The 19638-nt window shown below is 32.1% G+C and overlaps 2 protein-coding genes across 2 annotated transcripts; one reads left to right on the top strand and one right to left on the bottom strand.

The window, feature by feature from the left end:
* The first annotated feature begins 673 nt into the window (after positions 1-673).
* Positions 674-2696, top strand: LOC101490758 (uncharacterized). Its single transcript, XM_073364080.1, has 4 exons — positions 674-935; positions 1124-1413; positions 1645-1728; positions 2541-2696. Exons 1-4 carry the CDS (start codon positions 674-676, stop codon positions 2694-2696), a joined length of 792 nt encoding a protein of 263 aa, XP_073220181.1.
* Positions 2697-9644: 6948 nt separating this feature from the next.
* Positions 9645-19029, bottom strand: LOC101507338 (uncharacterized). Its single transcript, XM_073365193.1, has 10 exons — positions 18745-19029; positions 17855-18285; positions 17292-17417; positions 16754-16836; positions 15697-16181; positions 15251-15426; positions 13965-14050; positions 12208-12341; positions 10192-10491; positions 9645-9882 (listed from the first exon to the last, which is right to left on the bottom strand). The coding sequence occupies exons 2-10, from the start codon at positions 18218-18220 to the stop codon at positions 9692-9694; spliced, it is 1947 nt and encodes a 648-aa protein (XP_073221294.1). The 5' UTR covers positions 18221-18285; positions 18745-19029; the 3' UTR covers positions 9645-9691.
* Positions 19030-19638: the final 609 nt, after the last annotated feature.

Below are 19638 nucleotides of genomic sequence, written 5' to 3'. Positions count from 1 at the left end.
TATATATATGCAACACTTTTAACAAAACTTCTCATATTTTTCTCTCATTGTTACAATCTTTTCATCCGATTTTTAAATTTGTTGCGAGCATCATCTACATAATCAGAGACCAGATTTGATATTCCTCTGAGTTCTCCTAATCAAACCTTCAGACAATTGATGATTCTTTTGAGATCAATTATTTTATCTATGTATATCAAACAATTTACTCACTTAATAGATATATAGTTTGAGCAATATAACACACTTAAAGAGAGTTTTATATTTATGTTAAGTATTGAAATATTTAGGCCATTTCTTTGATAAATTGGTGTTTCTCAATACATGCATATTTATCGAATAATATTAACTATTTGTATTACTTTTGCATATATTGAAAATAAGTATAAAATTATCGAAGTTTTATTTGTTATTGACATTGTCATGAAGTAGATTAACTAGGTTGGGCCTTTTTTCTATCGAAAATGATTTTGCTTAAACTTCAATTATGAGAGAATTATTAAAGATTTAGAGGTAAAAAATGCAAGGTTTATATAATATCCAAATGATTAATATGACATGATTTTTCTCACTTCAAACAGCCACCCAAATATCTCAAAATTATATTGGGCAGCCTCAAAATTTGCAGTCTTCAAATTTGCTAAGATAATACGAGAAGAAGCATATTGGTTTCATGGATGAAGGTAGAGATGCACACAAAATAATTATAGGAAAGCAACAATATTCTAATGATTTGCTTAGTTCTTCTATTGCTTCTCCTAATGCTATGAAGGATAATGTGTCATTGCCATTAGGCATCCCTTCACTCAATCAAGTAGGACCACATGGAAGAGCATGGAGCATGCCAAGTGAGTCTATTATGGTTCATAACCATAACCATTTGATTCATGGAAACTATTTGGGCCAACACTTTCACCCAATGCCTTATATACAAGGTAAACATTTTTTTAAGGTTCTCCTTTTATCTATTTGTTTCCTTTACTTGGATAACCTAGTATGTGAATAATTTGTCACAACATTAAAGAATAATTTGGATGCATGTTTTTCCATATGTGATACCTATAATATAATATTGGATATATTTGAATCAAGTTTGTTTGACTTTTTCACTATCATTCTCCAGCACCCTATATAAATGGAAGTTCATTAGAGAGTGCTAGCATGGGTTTTCAGCATGACATAGTTGGCAACAGAAATGGCCTCATGCTTCTTCATCCTCCTCCTTTCATCCAACAACATCAACATTATCAATATCATCATCCAACACTTGCAATGCAAAGAGTTCTACCAAATCCTCCATGCAGTATCGCGATTCCTCTACAAATAGCCTTTCAGATTTATCAGGCCGACAGATTCATGCCCGCGATAATAAGACATCATGTTTTATATTCCCTTGGCTTTGTCCTAGTTTATGTAATATTTTCTCATTACTAAAAAACAATAAAAATTAATTATCAAAATTAGATACAGAAAAAATATATGTGACTAATTTTTTGTTACGAAAAATTAGTGACTATACATTTTTTTCTCCAAATGTTTATTTGAATATAATTATTTTGACCTTTTTTATAAATAAAAAAAAATCATTTTATTTTCATAACACATTGATTTTTTTATCAATTGACCTTCATTTCATTTGTGTAGGACTATATTTTACTTGGTCAAGTGCAAAATCCGGTTGACCATCATCAAGATATGCGATTGAACATTGAGGGAATGTCTTACGAGGTAAGTGAATAGAGATTTAAAATGTATTTTCTTATTGTTGTTAAAACGGAGATCAATCAATCAATAAACCAAGAATGTTCTTGGTTTCTATAAAACGAAGATTTATTGAATATAAAACGGAGATTGATTAGATTGTAAAACGGAGAACTTTTTTGTTTTCTGACTAGCAGAATTAAAGTTTTCAATGCCAAAATGAAAACACATAATTGTTAACCCATTTTAGAGATTAACTCATATGTCTTGGGGACTAGATCTGCCTTTGAACTATCATTAATATAAGATGAAAGATGATTACAATTTTCTGCACTTGTGTGCTGCCAGTTTCTGCCAAAAACAAATTTCATCTCCAAAGTCTTCTAATTGAGTACCACATATTACAAATCTCCACCTTGGTACCCAATGAGAAGCTTCAGCTTGTGATTCTTCAAAGCAGGTCCTCTTAGTCCTTGATCTCAGTTACTGGACTTGATTTGCAGAATATCCAAGCAGTGTTTGAATTTGCTAAGTGTGACAGGTTTTGTAAATATGTCAGCTGGATTGTCACTTGTGTACACCTTTGCCACATTTATCTCACCTTTTTCAATGACATCCCTAATAAAATGAAGCATGTTGTCTATATGCTTGGTTCTTTTATGATACATTTTATTTTTACTTAAATGAATGGCACTTTGGCTGCCACAATTTAAGTAAATCGACTCTTCTTTAACACCAAGTTCAGTGATCAATCCTCTCAGCCAAATTCCTTATTTCACAACTTTAGCAAGAGTTATATATTCTGCTTCTACTGTTGATAATACCACTATGTGTTGAAGATTGGTTTCCAAGTGATTGTGTTGTTAAACACTGTGAACACATATTCTGTAAGAGATCTTCTTTTATCTAAATCTCCAGCAAAATTAGATTATGCAAATCCTTGGACTGATTTTGAGGGTTATGAACTTTTATTGTATTCCAAACACATGCTTTGAGTTCCCTTTAGGTACTTTAAAATCCATTTGACAACTAGCCAATGATTCATCCCTGAATTTCCCATAAATCTGTTTGTGACACTTATAGCATGAGAAATGTATGGCCTTGAACATACCATAGCATACATGATGCTCCCTGTGTCACTTGCATATGGTATTGACTTCATGTCTTTTGTTTTCTTGATTTGTGTTTAGTGACATGGTTGAAGAAAGTTTGAAGTGAGCTACAAGTGGAGAGCTGACTTCCTTTGGTTCACTTGCATATTATTAGTTTCCCTTTCTATCTAATTTTGATGATTTCCATTCCTAGGATCCTTTTAGTTGGCCCCAAGTCCTTCATCTCGAATTCTTTCTTCAGTTGGCCCTTCAATTTTTCTATTTCTTTCATACTTTTAGATGTTATTAGCATGTCATCCATATATAGCAACAAGTAAATGTATGTGATTGATGATACTTGTTTTTTTATAATACACACAACTATCAAAATCACTTCTAGCATAATTTTGACTGAGCATGAATGTATCAAACCTCAAATACCATTGTCTCGGTGATTGTTTTAGCCCATAGAGTGATCTCTTTAGCCAGCAGACTCAATCCTCTCTTCCTTGAGTCCTAAAGCCATCTAGTTGTTGCATTAAGATTATTTCATTCAGATCACCATGGAGAAAGGTTGTTTTGACATCCATATGTTCTAACTCCATGTCAAAGTGTGCTACAATGGCTAAAATTATCCTTATAGATGCATGATTGACTACAAAAGAAAAGATTTCATTGTAGTCTACACATTCCCTTTGAGTGAATCTCTTTGCTACTAGCATTGCTTTGAGCCTGAGTGGTTCAACTCCTGGAATTCCCTTTTTCCGCTTGAAAATCCATTTTCTTCCTACAATTCTAGAGTTTACAGGCTTAGGTATGAGTTTCCAAGTGTTGTTCTTCTCCAGTGATTTCTGCTCCTCAGTGATAGCTAAAATTCATTTGTCTTTGTCTTGAGACCTGACAACTTCATTGTAGTTTCTAGGATCTTCTTGTATGATATATTCAGCAACATGTAATGCATAGTTGATCATGTCTGCACAACCATATCTTAGAGTGAGTTTTGATGTTCTTCTTTCTCTATCCCTGATGAGATTGTAGTCATCTACTTCTTGTTACGTTGAATTGTCACGATTTGAGAAAATATCACATTTAGTTGGGTTTGCATCAGTATTGTCTTGTTGAGTCTGTTGTCTTTTTGAAACCAAGAACGTTCTTGGTTTCTGTAGATCTTTCTCCTTTTCTGCAGCTTGCTCCACCTCAAGATCAAACCTCTCAGCTTCAATTTGATGTGAATTTTCATTAGTAGCCTTGGTTAAGGACTTGTATAGTTCAGCCTCATGAAACGTAACATATCTACTGATGATATATTTCCTACTTCCAGGACACCATATCCTATAACCTTTTACACCACTTGGATATCCAACAAAGTACCATTTCTTGGCTCGAGGAACTAGTTTCCCTTCATTTACATGAAAGTATGTTGAACACCCAAATACTTTTAGATTATTGTCATTAGCAGGATGTCCAGTCCAGGTCTCTTGAGGAGTTTTGAGTTCAATTGTTATTGAACGATTCAAATTTATCAAATAGCAAGTTGTATGGGTTGTTTTTCCCCAAAAGTCTACAAACATTCCTACATTGGACTTGATACATCTCATTCTTTCAAGCAATGTTCTATTCATCCTTTCAGCTAGTCCATTTTGTTGAGGTGTGTGTCTTACAGTCATATGCATGTTCACTCCATTAGTTTTGCAAAAACTAGTGAATTCCTCGCTGCAAAACTCTAGACCATTGTATGTCCTTAAGGTTTTAATTATTTCGTCAGTCCTGTTTTCAACCATAGATTTCTATTCTTTAAAGGTTTTGAATGCTTCATCCTTACTTTTCAACAAGTAAATCCATACTTTTCTACTATAGTCATCAAGAACTGTAATGAAATAATTGTTATCTCATTTGAAGCAATCTTGGCAGGGCCTCATAGATCACTGTGAACATATTCTAGAATTTCTTTTGAGCAATGTTTCCCTGTAGAGAACTTGACTTTATGCATCTTTTCATACACACAATACTCACAAAATTCAAGATCACCAATCTTGTCACCTCTTAGCATGACTTGTTTGTCTAGAACCTACATTCCTTTTAGACTTACATGCCCCAACATTTGATGCCACATGCTAGTTTTGCTTGTTGCTTGGACTGCCACTGTTGTCATTCTTGTCACTGTTTGACCATTGAGAAGGTAGATACCATGATCCTCTGTTTCCTTCATGATTACCAATGATCCTTTCATCACTTCTAGAGTACATTTCTCTGTTTTATACGAACAGTCAATTTTTTCCAGCATTCCTAGAGAAATTAAGTTCCTCTTCAGCTCTGGAACACGTATGACTTTTGACAAAATCTGCATAGTTCCATTTTCCAGCTTCAGCTTGATTGAGCCAATTCCAACTACCTTGCAGGTTGATTTGTTCCCCATAATCTCCTTGCCTCCATCAGTTTCTTTGTAGTCAAGAAACCGATCTATATTTGAGGTCATATGAAATGAACAGCCTGAGTAAACCATTCAATCATCATCCATGATTTCAGTTGAATTTGTCATGAGAACTTTTGTACTTTCATATCCTTTAGAAGCTATAGATGTATTTTCATAATCATCATCACTATTTGATCTTTTCTTTCCTTTCTAGTATGACATTCTTTCTTAAAATGCCCCATTTTCTTGCATATGAAACACTTCATTTTCTACAAGACTCAAGATTAACTATGAGCCTTGTTCATGATATCCTTCTTCTTATTTTATGTAAGTGTGGATACCATGTATTTCTCTCCTCCCAGTGCTTATGTCAAACCTTGATGAACCAGCAACGCTTTCATCTTGAGACCTCATAACCCAAAATCATTCTTCCAATTGAATTTTTCAAGTACATACTTTGTTGATGCCATCTTTCCTTTGAATCGAATAAACACGTGCTCTTGATACCAGTTGTTATTAAAACGGAGATCAATCAGTCAATAAACCAATAATGTTCTTGATTTCTGTAAAACGAAGATTGATTGAATATAAAACGGAGGTTGATCATATTGTAAAACGGATAACGTTCTTCGTTTTCTTATTAACAGAATTAAAGTTTTCAATGCCAAAATGTACACATACAATTGTTAACTCAGTTTATATATGAACTCCTACGTCTGGGGGACTAGATCCAACTTTGAACTATCATTAATATGAGATGAAAGATGATTACAATTTTATGCACTTGCGTGCTACCAGTTTATGCACAATTATACAAAACTACAGCTTGCATTCTATTCTCTGCACTATATGTTTTTCCAGCCTTGTTTGTTTTGTCTTATATACAAGTTGTTTACAATTTAAGAGTAACAAATAGAGGTAGTTACAATTAGCTAATTGAAAACTAACTACCCAAAACAGATTTCATCTTCAAAGTCTTCTAATTGACTTATATCAATGTTTCTATGTGTTAAATATAGGATTGTGATATTTAGGATATAGAAAAATAAATTTATAAAATAAAACGATTATACAAATATTATTGATTATAGGAACTTCTTGCATTGGGGGAGAGGATTGGCAATGCAAGCACTGCTTTATTAGAGGAAACAATTAAAACTAAGGTGAAGACTAAATTATATTCACCGTGCCCTACTACCATGAATTTGGAGGAGGTAGCTTCTCACGATCAAGAAATTGATGTTTGCATAATATGTCAGGTTTGATCTTTAGACAATATGTTTAATTTCATTCAATATTCAACGTAAATTTTTCTTCTTCATGATATATTCCATCACAAAAAGAAACTAATTGTAAATATTTTAAGAATAGTGATTAACTGTATTTAATTTTCTTGGTGCAATAAAAAAATTAGTTACATTTTCTAAACTATCTTAGTGTTTATTTATTTTTGTATGTGAACTTATTATGTTGAACGAAATAATAATAATAATAATAATAATAATAATAATAATAATAATAATAATAATAATAATAATAATAAATAGAATAAAATTAATTAAATTTTGTTTATATTTTGATCCATCAATTATAGTTACTTTTTTTTTATATATTTGACTTCAAGAGATATATAGTACTTATCAATTTTATTTTATTTTACAAAAGGTAGTACTTATCAATTGTTCCTTATTAATTAATTGGATAGGAGGAATTTAAGAATAAAGAGAAGATTGGAATTCTTCGATGTGGGCATGAATATCATCTCGATTGCATAACAAAATGGCTTGTTGTAAAAAATGTATGTCCTCTATGCAAGTCAGAAGCTTTGCCTCTTCCAAAGAAGGAATAGGACCCATGAATTCAATCTTTATGCATATCCATACTTCTTGGATAGATTGGTATTTGTATATAATATAATGTAATTGCTCAACACCATAACTTAGTATCTACCAACTTGTACATATATATAATTTGTTATGTTGGATGTATTTTACTTCAGGTAATTATTATATTGCTACTTTTATCATTTATGATTTATGATTTTGCTATGCATGAGTCGAATTAAAGCTCTCATAATTGTCGTTGTGTTTTACGTATGGTAAATATTCTATTGTATATATGAATGGTTGTGTTTGATTACTATATAGAATTTAGCATGCATGTTAAATTCGTGGATGTCTATTCAAACTTATGATACTTTTTTCTTCTAGAGTCAAATTTATCATACCTAGTATTGTGAATTTATGGCTTAAATATGTTTCTTGTTATGTAATATATGCTTATTTTATTGTTTGGTACTTGTTCAACTTTTGAGTGTCTTACTTACAAGATATAGAATTAGAAATTTCTCAATAATTCTTTTGTCAAGTATATTATATCCCTGAGATTTTTTTTTACTTCATAATTATTTTATTTTAGTATAGTACTACTTTATGGTCTTGACTCTTTTATTTTTATTAATTTGAATTCGTGTTTTAGAGTTTAAAGTTAATGTCATGTGCGTACATTGTAACTTCCTGAATTAAAACTCCTCTTGTAGTGTACTTCACATATCTTTAGCACTTGTAGATCCTATTCTTCTTAGAAAGATACCGACAATGTCCTCTTTTGCAAAACAAATAACATATTTGAATCTTTCTGTTTATTTTTCTTTAATTCATTTTATGAGTTGCGTTGAGAGTTACAGTTTATGCATAAATAGTAATAAAATCTTTCATTTACAATGTCTCAAATCTTGGGAACAAAAACAAAGTCTTCATTTTAATGCTCCAAAAATTATATCTTTTACCATTGAAAATAGGAATAGTAAGATGATGGTATTAGTCATGATTTAGGGAAATTTAAAAATAATGTTGGATATAAGAATGGTTTGGTTGGAAATATTTTGATGGAATTTCTATGCTTAATATATGATTGGACGTAGCTCTAATGCCACTATAAATATTAAGAATATAGATGGATAGTATAGAAAACTTTAGTTGATAGTTGGAAGACAATAGAAGTTTTGGAGCAAGTGAATAGATTGTATTGTTCTTAAAGTGGATGCTTATAAATGAGTCGTGGTTGCCTATGTGGAAGCATTAAGCATATTTTAGATCCTTCATTCTTGAAGTTTCATGATTTTTTTAAGGTTAAAAATATGTTAAATCTTTATAAAATTATAATTTTTTGTTCATGTAAAAATATTTATATTTTTTAATTTTTATAAAATTATTGTACAAATAATTTTAAAAATATAAATTTTTGAAAGATTTATTACAAATATATTTACAACATTATAAAAAAATTATGTACAAAAATGACATTTAAAAAAAATTATATCTAACTTATTCTAAATTAGAAAATTCTAAATTTATAAGGAAAAATTTGTAAAATAGTCTAAATTTGCTCTCAAAAAATTATAGAAAAATTTAATATATTTTATTTAGCAAAGACTAACACAACTTACAGTAATAATTTTATATAGACTAAAAAAACAAATTTTTATTCTAATTAAAAACATAATTTTATAAAAAAAAAATTAAATAAAATTTAACTCTTTTTGTTATTAAAATAAATGAGTTTATTTTATTTACTACTCAAATATTCTAGAATAATATAGACATATGTATAATTATTTTATTAGTTATTCTATATATTACTAACACATTCTAGAGAAGTCAAAAATGTACATCGCCTCTTACCTTTTTTGTGTTTGACTCAACAACAAGGACATACCTAAATTTTATGGAGATGAAATTATGATAAATGAGTATACCTAAATGAGTATATATTACTTCTTGTTTGATGTGCATTTTTAAATTATTTAAAAAGTTTTTGTATATATATTTAGAATATTATAAGAACTTTTACTATAAAAATTATTTTTAACAAAATATTAATTAAACATAAATTTTTATGTACTAAAAAATGAAAATAAAACTTTTTTTGCTTTTAACAAATATATATTTTTAATTTAGAGACTAAATTTTGCATTCCTTTTATTTGTTCCTTTCTTTTTTAAAAGTCTCCCCTCCCCAATCCTCTAAACTTAAAGAAATTTAGAGACTAAAACCAAAATGTCATCATTTTAGAGGCAAAAGCTTATTTAAACCAAAATTATTTTACCTTATAATTTATTTTAAATTAGTTTTTAAGCTAAAATTAATCAAAGTTACAGAACAACTTTTATTTTATTGTTAAGACTCTTATTTTAATTTTAAAGTAACAAGCTTGACCTTAAAGCCCTTACAATCCATGCAATCTCCTTTTTGTTGCCTTCAGAATTTAGGTTCTAATGGAATTTAGAGATTTTAGGTTCGATGGCATAGATGAAGATTCATTTAAAAGAACTCATCTTTACAAGTACAACTTTGACCATATCTATAATCTTAACAAATTTATACAAAATTGAATACTGCAATTTAAACCATAAATGCTATACCCAAAGCAGCGACAAATGAATCAAATAACGATTACTCACAATGCAATAAATATATCTTATCATTTATCCATGTAGTTTTGTTTGAAATTTTTCATAAATTCTATATGAATTTCTCTTGTGCTCATCCAAGAATAGCAATAAATCCATATCATTTTCTTTTTCTAAATGAGAATAGGCCTTCATAACATAGCTGAACTCTCGTCCATACATGTAGGATGCACATGCTGCTTTGTATGTGAGTAACTGTAAATCACCTGCCCAATATAACATGTGGTAAGTTAACATGGCTAGAATTAAACTATAATAATGCAAGAATGTATAGAAATGTGTGTAGTTAATTTGAGATGTAAAGTCAATTAACTATTTTACTTCTTAGGTAGTTGTTACCATAGTCAAACTCTTAAAATGATACTACCCCGGGTCCTAAATATAAGAGACAGTTTGGTCAACAAAAACTGATGTATTTAATTTAACCCAATAGTATTAAAATACATGATTGATTGATAGTATAAAATAACTTAAAACTTAAAGTAGATCAAATTAAATTTAAAAAATATATATACCAGTTCCAATACTTGATTCAAACTTGCTATTGCTGAAATATCTTGTTAGCCACCACCGACACCGAATATTCCAAGATTTTCCTGATATGCCCTCTGTAAATATTTTTGGGGTTTTGCGTAAGGAGCGAAGTTGCTCCTGTCTATCCTCATTTCGAATGGAGCATGCAGACATGCAGTCTTCTTCAAGGAGAGACAATTTAGAAAAACATAAAGAGAAGACCCTCCATGTATTGTACTCAGCATCTGTAGCATCCAAATGTAAAGCAATCATTTCCACAAGAGATTCAAGATTATAGTCGCCTGCAACATATCAGAAGAAAACAATTAATGACATAGTGTTTGATCCAATATAAATCCCTCAACAGAAGACCAAGTCCTTCAAGTTTATTATAGAAGGAAGAGTAAGGCAGATTTTAGTGTTAGTTAGAATTAGTTACTTTCTTTTTCTACTGTAACAACTGATCCTATGAGCTATAAGTATAAATGGGACCAGCCCTCTCTTTGAGAAGGTCAGGATTATACTTTTAGAAAACACTTTGGTGTGAACTAGAGAATGCTCTGGTGGAGAGGATTAGATTCCTTTGTGTAATCTTTTCCTTGTTATCAATAAAATACAGGGACGAATAATTCCCTTTCCTCTATCTTGCAATCAAGGAACCTAACAATTGGATGGAAAGGATGCAACTAAATGAGACATGGCAGACTTTTGAGAATGCAGTGCTCAGGAGATTCCAGCCAAAATTTCAACCAGATATTCCAGTTTGGGTTCAAGACGAAGAAGCAGAAGTTGGATAGGGGTAGCAGTAGAAGCACTATGGATGCTGCCCCATTGGTGGCGTCAACGAACTGGACTGGTAGTGAAAAGAATGAATCAAAAGCAGTCTTATCGAGGTGGGTTGCACTCAAGCTAGTCAAACTACCTCGGTGTTGCAGCATTGTGGTGCATGTGGCTTGGCTACCAAGGGCCTCCAGTTTTTCAAGCTTATCGTAGTCCAACAAACTATCAAAACCCATCCTAGGAGAATCAAAGTTCGCAGCCACACAATGTCAGCCATCCTCTGTTATGGGAGTGTGAAATCGGGATTCAGAACTCATGCAATTCACGACAGCCAAATCCACTAGATTCAGCCATGGGGAATGAAGTTCACGGCAGCTTGGATAATTGCCCAAGTGCAAGGGTGAGTTTATTTGGATTGGTACTGCTAAAACAAATCAAATTTTGAATTCAAGCTTGAACCTATTGAATCAAGTTGTTCTGGATCTGAGCCATGCCCGGGTCACAATCAAAGGTTGAATGGTGAAGCAATTGCATTTCTCTATTTCTCTTCAGCCAAACTGCTAACGAAGGACTTGTGATGAGGACCTAAAAGAAGCTAATTAGGAGAAAACAAAGAAAATTTCAAATCAACTTTTTGAATGAGAGTATTCTTCCAAAACAATATATGAGCTCTCTCTTATTTAATGAGGAATTCCCACAATACATTGAAGTTGAGGAAAATGAGAGCCAAATTGAAAGTCTTTTAAAACAAGAGAGTGACGTGAATGAAGCTATGTTAGTGCTTGAAGGTGATCCGCCAAAGGTTTCCTCCAATGGATGCTGCTTGCAAGGAAATTCTTTATTTGAATTCTAGAAACTTTGATCCTTCTACTACAAGAAGGACTTAATTCTCTATTTAAAAATAGGTCAGTTTTTCAACCACATGTAATCAGCCAAAATGTATTTCAGCCATTGGATTAATGATTAATGAGGACTAAATTCTCACTTGTGACATAACAGTGGAATTCATCCATTGCCAAAAAACAAATATGTGGACTGCACCACAGTGAATTCATCAGTAGTTCAAGATGAACTCCAGTCTCCCCAAGTCCCAACTATTTCAGGGTTACATTTTCTTTGTTCCCCTTCTTTTCATCCCCATTCAAGCTAAAGATTGATCAGAAAATAAGGGAGACAAAGATAATAAGATATGAAAACTATTCAAATCATATGAAAGAAATTGTTAAGAATGAAGGTACCTGTTTGGTGCATCATTATGAGTTTTGCTAAAGAATCACGACATGCTGGATCCTTCTTTAATATCTCCTCAAAACAGCTACAAATCAAGAGAGAGTTGTTTCGATCAAAACGCTCCAAGAGAATAGCCCGTAATCTGCAATCACATACATTAGTAACTTTGTAAACATAACAAAAGAGAATTATGAGTAAATTACCACAACTTTCTTATCTCAAATTGTGATTTAATGACTATATGTACAAGTTGAATTCGTAGGTTTTCGATAAAGAGAAGAGAACAACAATAAAGATTACTAAACCCTATTTATAAGGATACAAGACTTCTAATTCTAATTGAATAAGAAAACAAATCACTAAAATATAACAACTAAGTAATATGGAAACAATCATAAGAGATGTTCTAAAATATGGAATTAATCCTATGAGATCATTCAAGTTCAAGATAATAATTTTCTAATATTCTAAAATTCCCCACAAGCTAAAGTTTGCTAAACTTTAAGCTAGTTAAAAATATACCATTGGAAAGAGAAAACTAACAAGCAATGTAACCAGACTGAAAAAAACATCATAGATAACGATAAACATCAAAAAAATCAGCCAATAACGTTCATGTCCAAGAACAACAACTGGGCATTCAACACATGAAACCACTGTTGACTTTCAGGAACAGCAGGCAAACACAATCGAAATTATACTTGGCAGCAGCTTGTTAGAACCAAAGAGATTGGGAATTCTAGTCCTCAATTAATTTTGATGATTATCCAAATATTTCAGTGAACAATTTATCATTTGTTATTTGATAAATTTCGTCAAGTGAGCAGATTGAAATCTTAAGTGTAAAGAACTCAAGAAGTTAGCTAGATTCAAACATTATTCGCATCAACAGAAGGAAGAGAAATGTGAACTCTCTCTCTGATGATGTATTCAGCATCTGGTCAAAAGAAGCATGTCTATGACTACTGACATAAGGAAGCTTGCATCTGGTTGTTAAGAGAAAATGATTTTGCTCTCTATCAGGAGATGCATCATCTGGTTATTCAATAATGACATTCATCTGATCAAAGGAAGAAGCTACTGATAGAAACTGGTAATTAACAGATTAATTGGGATAATTTTCTGAATAGATTGATTGATATCTACGGAGAAATCTTCTCAGCAGAGTAAGGAAATTCATACAAACACAAATTACACACTGGCTGAAAGTACATAAACAGAATTGGTTTCTCCAAGAATTCGCAAGCCTTGGTTCTCTCTCTTTCCAAATGATCTGAAACACAACTCCACTACTCATAAAAGGACAAATTCAATGGAAATGAATTTTCACTGAGTCATAATGGTATTATGCCATGGAAACACTATAAAATACCAAAGATGAGTAGAAGTTTCAACATCAGCATTTACTAAGAACATCTACTATGTAAAAATTTATTCTCAAACCTTCAAATTCATATTCTTTCTGTTCCAAAAATTCATTTTTCGAAGAGCTTTGTGAAGTTTTAAAACCATTCATGTTGAGAATTTTTCAAAAGCAAAACTCTTTCGATTTGTAATTGTTGCATCTGCTTAGTACAGGCAAGTTCCTTAACAGGCATAAGATTGTGTCGTTGTTAAGAGGGTGTGAAGTATAGGTTCAGATAACAAGAAAATACTCACAAGTAGTATAATCGGTTGATTAACTGATTGTATAACTGGTTGTATTATAAGATATTTTCTTATATCCTGCCAACATATTAAATGTAGAAAGACAAGGGATGTGTACCTAATTGGGAGTACAGAGTGTGAATTATAGCATTGTTGCTCAAGCATGGTCAGAACCTCGTTAACTTGACCTCCGATCAGCAGCAGCTGTTAACATAAAATAAAGTGAAACAATTGTTGATTACTCAAAATAATTCCATGTAGACAACAATTTGCATATATATTGTTTCCAGCAGATGCAAAATATGCACGTTTATGTGCATACAGAAAAGGAAACATACTGCAGAGTTGCAGAACACACTCAATTGCTTTAAGCAGGTTAAGATTGAAAATTGATTTCAAATAATCCAAGGCACTTATATTTTCATATTATGTTTGTACAAATGCATATGGAAGAAAAGGCCAAATAGTAATAATATGCGCAAAGAACCAAGTATTCCAACAGCTTAAAATGGTGGGTTGAGATTTCAAAATACTTTTTGTAATCTCTAATAACACACTTTAATGCATATAGAAAAATTAAAGGTTGTTAGAGGATATTTGGATAAAAGACTTTACAATTTACCAATTTTGCATTTAAATTAAGTCCTCTATGGTTGCCTCTCATTATAGAAGTTTAATAATAGAACCAGTGAATTCAAGAAAACAAAACAGAATAATATTTAATGAAAGTGATAAACTCAAGAGCTCTACAGGGGTGGAAACACAAATGAAAGGATAAACCAGAGTTCTAGAACTCCTGACCAGAGAGAAGTATCTCCTAACAACTCTTATGATAATTCTGAATGTCGTCTCCAACTCCCCTTCCCTCTCTTATAACAGAATTCCCATGAAATTAGGGAATATACTCTAACTAACTCTTATCCTCCAACCTTCTAGAAGTTGGACCCAATAGGAATTTGGTCCTCTGTGTTATAAGGCCCAGGTGTCCTATCATTTAATTTGAACCATACCTTCCTTATTTCCACCCTTTTCTCCTTCCAAACTATTTGAAATTTGAAAAATGATTCACTTGAAAATTGCTGAGACTAAAATAGTTTTAAAGTGAAGTTAATTGTTTTGAAAAAATGCTCAATTTTAAATCAATTTATATAGATATATATGTGTGTTATTTTGTGATGTGGCAAGATAAATTATTGAATGACGATTGTTTGGAAAAATTTTACACGAATAGTGAAATCAAAAATAAATTCTGTTTTATTTTGGGGATGGGGGTATGTAACTACTAACTTGTTCTAACTACTACTACAGTTTAAAGCATGTTTTTAGTATATTGAACAACTACCAATGTGAAATACTAAATGTAGTTAAGTGGTTCCAAAATTATTTGAAAAGTATGCTCCATACCTGTGTCAATGGAAGTAATGCTACAGATGCAAAGGATGTTGAGTTGAGCGCTAGTTGTAAATACTTCACTGCATTTTTATAGTAGTCACTGTGCTGATTTCTGTGCATGTCCATGAACTCCTCCAAATTGTTCTCACCCGAAAAACACAATGGTAACAACCACAAATCAAGTTTCCCTAAATAAATGCATAAGAAGATTAATATTGAAGTTATAGGTCAGATGAAGAGCTGTGAGACTAGAAGTGTTTATCAATATTTAGACTGTGAAACTATTCAGAGTAGTATGCAAGACAAAATCAATATTTTTAATCTGAGTGTAAACAAAAATGAGGTTGGAAAAATTCCATATACAAACATATTGTGCATGCACATTCTCATACAGGTGTACAACCACAAGAAATAGATTTTCTTCTGTTAATTATTAATCAGAGAATAAAAAAGCTTACCAAGAGCATACAAGGTATCTTGTGTAAGATCTTCACTGTTAGAAAAAGGATTATCTGTTTCTTTATGTTCATCAGAAATCAAGTAAAAGCCTTCCGACTGAAAGATCTGACGTGATTTTCCTCTTTTATGGCTAGTATCAACTTCCATGGAAACTCTCATATCTTTACTGACGACAATACCCTTAGAAATTTTCCTTTCATTCATGACAGATGCATCTGAGTCACATTGATATTGAGTGTCTGCCATGTGAGACTCAACTGTAATTTGACGTTCTGACTGTGCCATGTGAGAATTTTGACATTCTGACTGTCCAACCTCATTGCTGAATGAGGTTCCCTCCATATGTGAGTTCTCTTGACAGTCAATTTGATCTAAATCTCTCCACTGAAATTCTTCGGGAATAGAAGAATACCAAAGCTCATAGAATGTCAAACCCATCATTATCTTGGAAACAGGATCAATATCAATTTTCTCTTGTTCAAGGCTAAAGAATAAACAAACAGAAAAACAAAATAAACAAGAGAGAGAGAGCAAAGGGAATACGATGAAGGAAAAAATAAGAGCCCAGTAAGCAACCATACTTATAACACTATTTCTCAAAACTTGCAATGTATTTTAGAATACAAATGGCAATAATCATTAATACTTTACCAACCATTATGAGCAATATAAGTTTTATAGAATAAATCATAACCCCTATAAAAGAATATAGCAGTAATGGCATGTAAAAAGTTGACAACCTTATATAGCAAAGACAAGTTTCGAAACAATCCACTCCTTGGCATCATGATGCACGATGCAACACATATTTATATATAAAGGACTAAAAAAAGACAACCTAGGGCTGGTACCATAAAGCTCCTTCCACAGTGAGGTTCAAAATGGTCGGACCCATTTGAGTTTATTGTAAGCAGTTTGCCTTGCATTTTGCAAGACATTGGTTTCATGATTCAAACCTATGACTTTCCAGTAGTTACACAACAGCAACTATAATCATTGTGCCAAGGCTCACCTAGAGGTAAAGGGCTAAATATTAAAATTTAATATATAGCATACCATAGAGCAAGCTGATATGCATCTCCAGCATTGCCTTGCATAAGATAGAATAACATGAACTCCAAATGAACCGCATATCTGCTCTGCTTTACAAGTAAAAAGCCACAATAAATATGAATGCTTAACAATCAGCCTAGCCAAATTAATTCATAACAATTATCCGATTGCAAATATAATTTAATTATCAACTAGAAATAAATTAAGCAGAGACTTTGGTGAGATCATTTGCATTGGATAAAGCATAGTAGCATAGCCGGCTGCAACATAATGTCAATGGAACAAGCATGTAATCACAATCCTGATTGCTCTAACTTAGCTTGCACATGAAATAAATCAATAAAAAAAAGTTACAAAAATACTAAGATAATTACATCCAAAGCTTTGGGCATCTTTGAAAGTTAAGCATCAATAGTGAACTGAAAGAACTCTCTACATGTGAAATTCAGCTAGTCATTATAAACAAATTGTGTGAACATTTAATATAAAGGTTGCCATTATAGAGCATTTGGGTGAGGGTGGGATTGTTTCTGAAACATACCTCTACAGGCCAAGTCTTCATTGGTCCAATTTTCTTTGACCAAATATCATAGAGATTTCTGATCCTTGTTGAATTAATTGAACTGATAGAATGGTTTTCCACATGCTTAAGAAGCTCCAGTAAAACCTACATATGCACAGGCATATATCACTGATAGAAAGTGGGTAAAGCTACCAAATTCTATATTGATTCTATATCCTATGAATTTAAAGGATGTGCACTATCAATATAAACCAATTTTACACTGACATTCAATGATAATCTATCAAAATTGATGATTTGATATGCAAAATAGAGATCTCTTATGCAGATTGAAAAATAACTGAAATCAAATATTCTGTAGCATTTGCAACAAAAAAGATTGTCCCAAAATTGTCACTTTTAATTTTCAATGTAACTTTAATTACTTTTTTCAACTGTACCCTCTAATAATACATTGGGCACTACTTACTTCACTAATTAGGTTAATAAGGGTAATTAATAGAGTGAAACTATTATCTTAATTTGGTTTATGGTATTTTCTTAGCATGTCAGAAATAAGAAAGGGAAAAAGAATCCAATACCCAAAACTTGAAACGATTCTTCAAAGGAGAAGTATCATTAACAGTTCCTTTCAAATAGACACTAAGAACACCACTAGCACCAACCCAATCATGTTGATTAACAAACCTACGAAGCAAATATCGCAACCTCCGACGATGTTCCGATCTAAGAGGCTTGGGAGAGAGTCCAAGAACGTAAGAAGGTCTTGTAAGCGATAAACGAATTCTCATCTCCTTTTTTTTACGCGCCGCCAGGTGTGTAGCATCCTCGTGCATGTACTCGTTTCTCTTGCGGCGGCGGGGGGTGGATTTGGTCGGTATGACGATGCCATTGTTGATGCCATTGTTGTTGTCGTATTCTGTTATGGGTAACGCGTCGATTTCCATTGTTAATGGAAGAACTATGGGAGAGGTCAGTGGCGGAGCTTGATTAAAAAGCTTGGGGTGGCCGACTGAAAATGCAACAACAGATTTTTTAAAAAAATACAACAAAACTCAAACACCTTACATGCAACAAAAAAACTCAAACACTTTATACGACATAAAATCAAACACCTTGTGTGCAATAAAAAAACTCAAAACTTTATATGGACATAAAATCAAACACCTTAAGTGCAACACAAAAACTCTACACAAAAATAGAACAAAGTAGAATTCTACAAAAATATTGGGTACTGCCATATAAGTTAAATTCTTAGGATAGGTAAAACTCAACAAAATTGAGAACTCAAAACTGACACAGCGACGAACTAAGAAAAATTGAAATCAAAACTAAGAGAGTCAGAGGAGTGACGAACTATCAAAACTAACTAACAGATGAGCGACAATCCAAACTAACAGAATTCCAAATCAAAACTAACTAACAAAAATCAGCACTAACTAACAAAAATCATCACTAACAAAATAGAAACCTGAACTTTTTGAACAGAGCAGCAACGCGATCTGGAGACAGATGAGGTTGCGGCGAACAGAGAGCGACGGACCGGCCACAGAGGCGGTCGCAGACCCGCAGCGAGCAGAGGAGCGATCTGGACTGGAGGCAGAGTGAAGGGGTCGCAGTTTTTCGTTATCCGTGAATTTGATTCTGAAGGAGGGAGAGAGGAAGGCGGTAACTTGTAAGCAAAAGGGAGAGGGAGAGGAAGGCTGAAGAGAGAGAGGAAGAAAGAAAACTGAATTACGTTCAGGTATTCTCGTAGTTTGTTAGTTTTAACAAAGACATTTTCGTAATTGTACTCTTTTTTTTTTTGCCGCGAAGAAACAATTCCCCTGTATTTGAAGTGAGATCGGCTCCCGCCGTGCTTAATCGTAGCGCCAAGAGTGTGATTTTTTTTAGGGTCGGGTGACCCGGATACAAAAAAGCCTTTTATATTGTGCGAGAGGGCAAAACCGGGCCTTCGTTTTGGGCCTTTTCTAATGAGTTATACGATGGGCTTCGTTTTGGGCCTCTCTATATTTTCCCATTTGACCTCATTCTTGTTTTTGTGAATTGTGAGCTGATTTCGTATATTCTCTCTCGGAGAGTTTTATTAAAAATTAATTATAAAATAAATATGTATACTATTATTTAAATTTTACTTATATTAATATATATAAATTAATTACATTATAAAAAATTTATTTTAAAATATATTTATATTATATTAAGGATGTGCTAGATTATATTATAAAATAAATTTATATTTATATTATATAAATTTATATTATATTAAAATATATTTAATACTATAAATTTATATTATAATAAAGTATAAATAATAATATATTATGTATAACAAGCTCTAATTAATCTAACCAATGTATTCATT

This window comes from Cicer arietinum, chromosome 1 (genome assembly GCF_000331145.2).
Source record: "Cicer arietinum cultivar CDC Frontier isolate Library 1 chromosome 1, Cicar.CDCFrontier_v2.0, whole genome shotgun sequence".
Taxonomy (NCBI): Eukaryota; Viridiplantae; Streptophyta; class Magnoliopsida; order Fabales; family Fabaceae; genus Cicer; species Cicer arietinum.
Note: the sequence above shows the minus strand (reverse complement) of the source record. Positions and strands in the feature narration are given on the sequence as shown.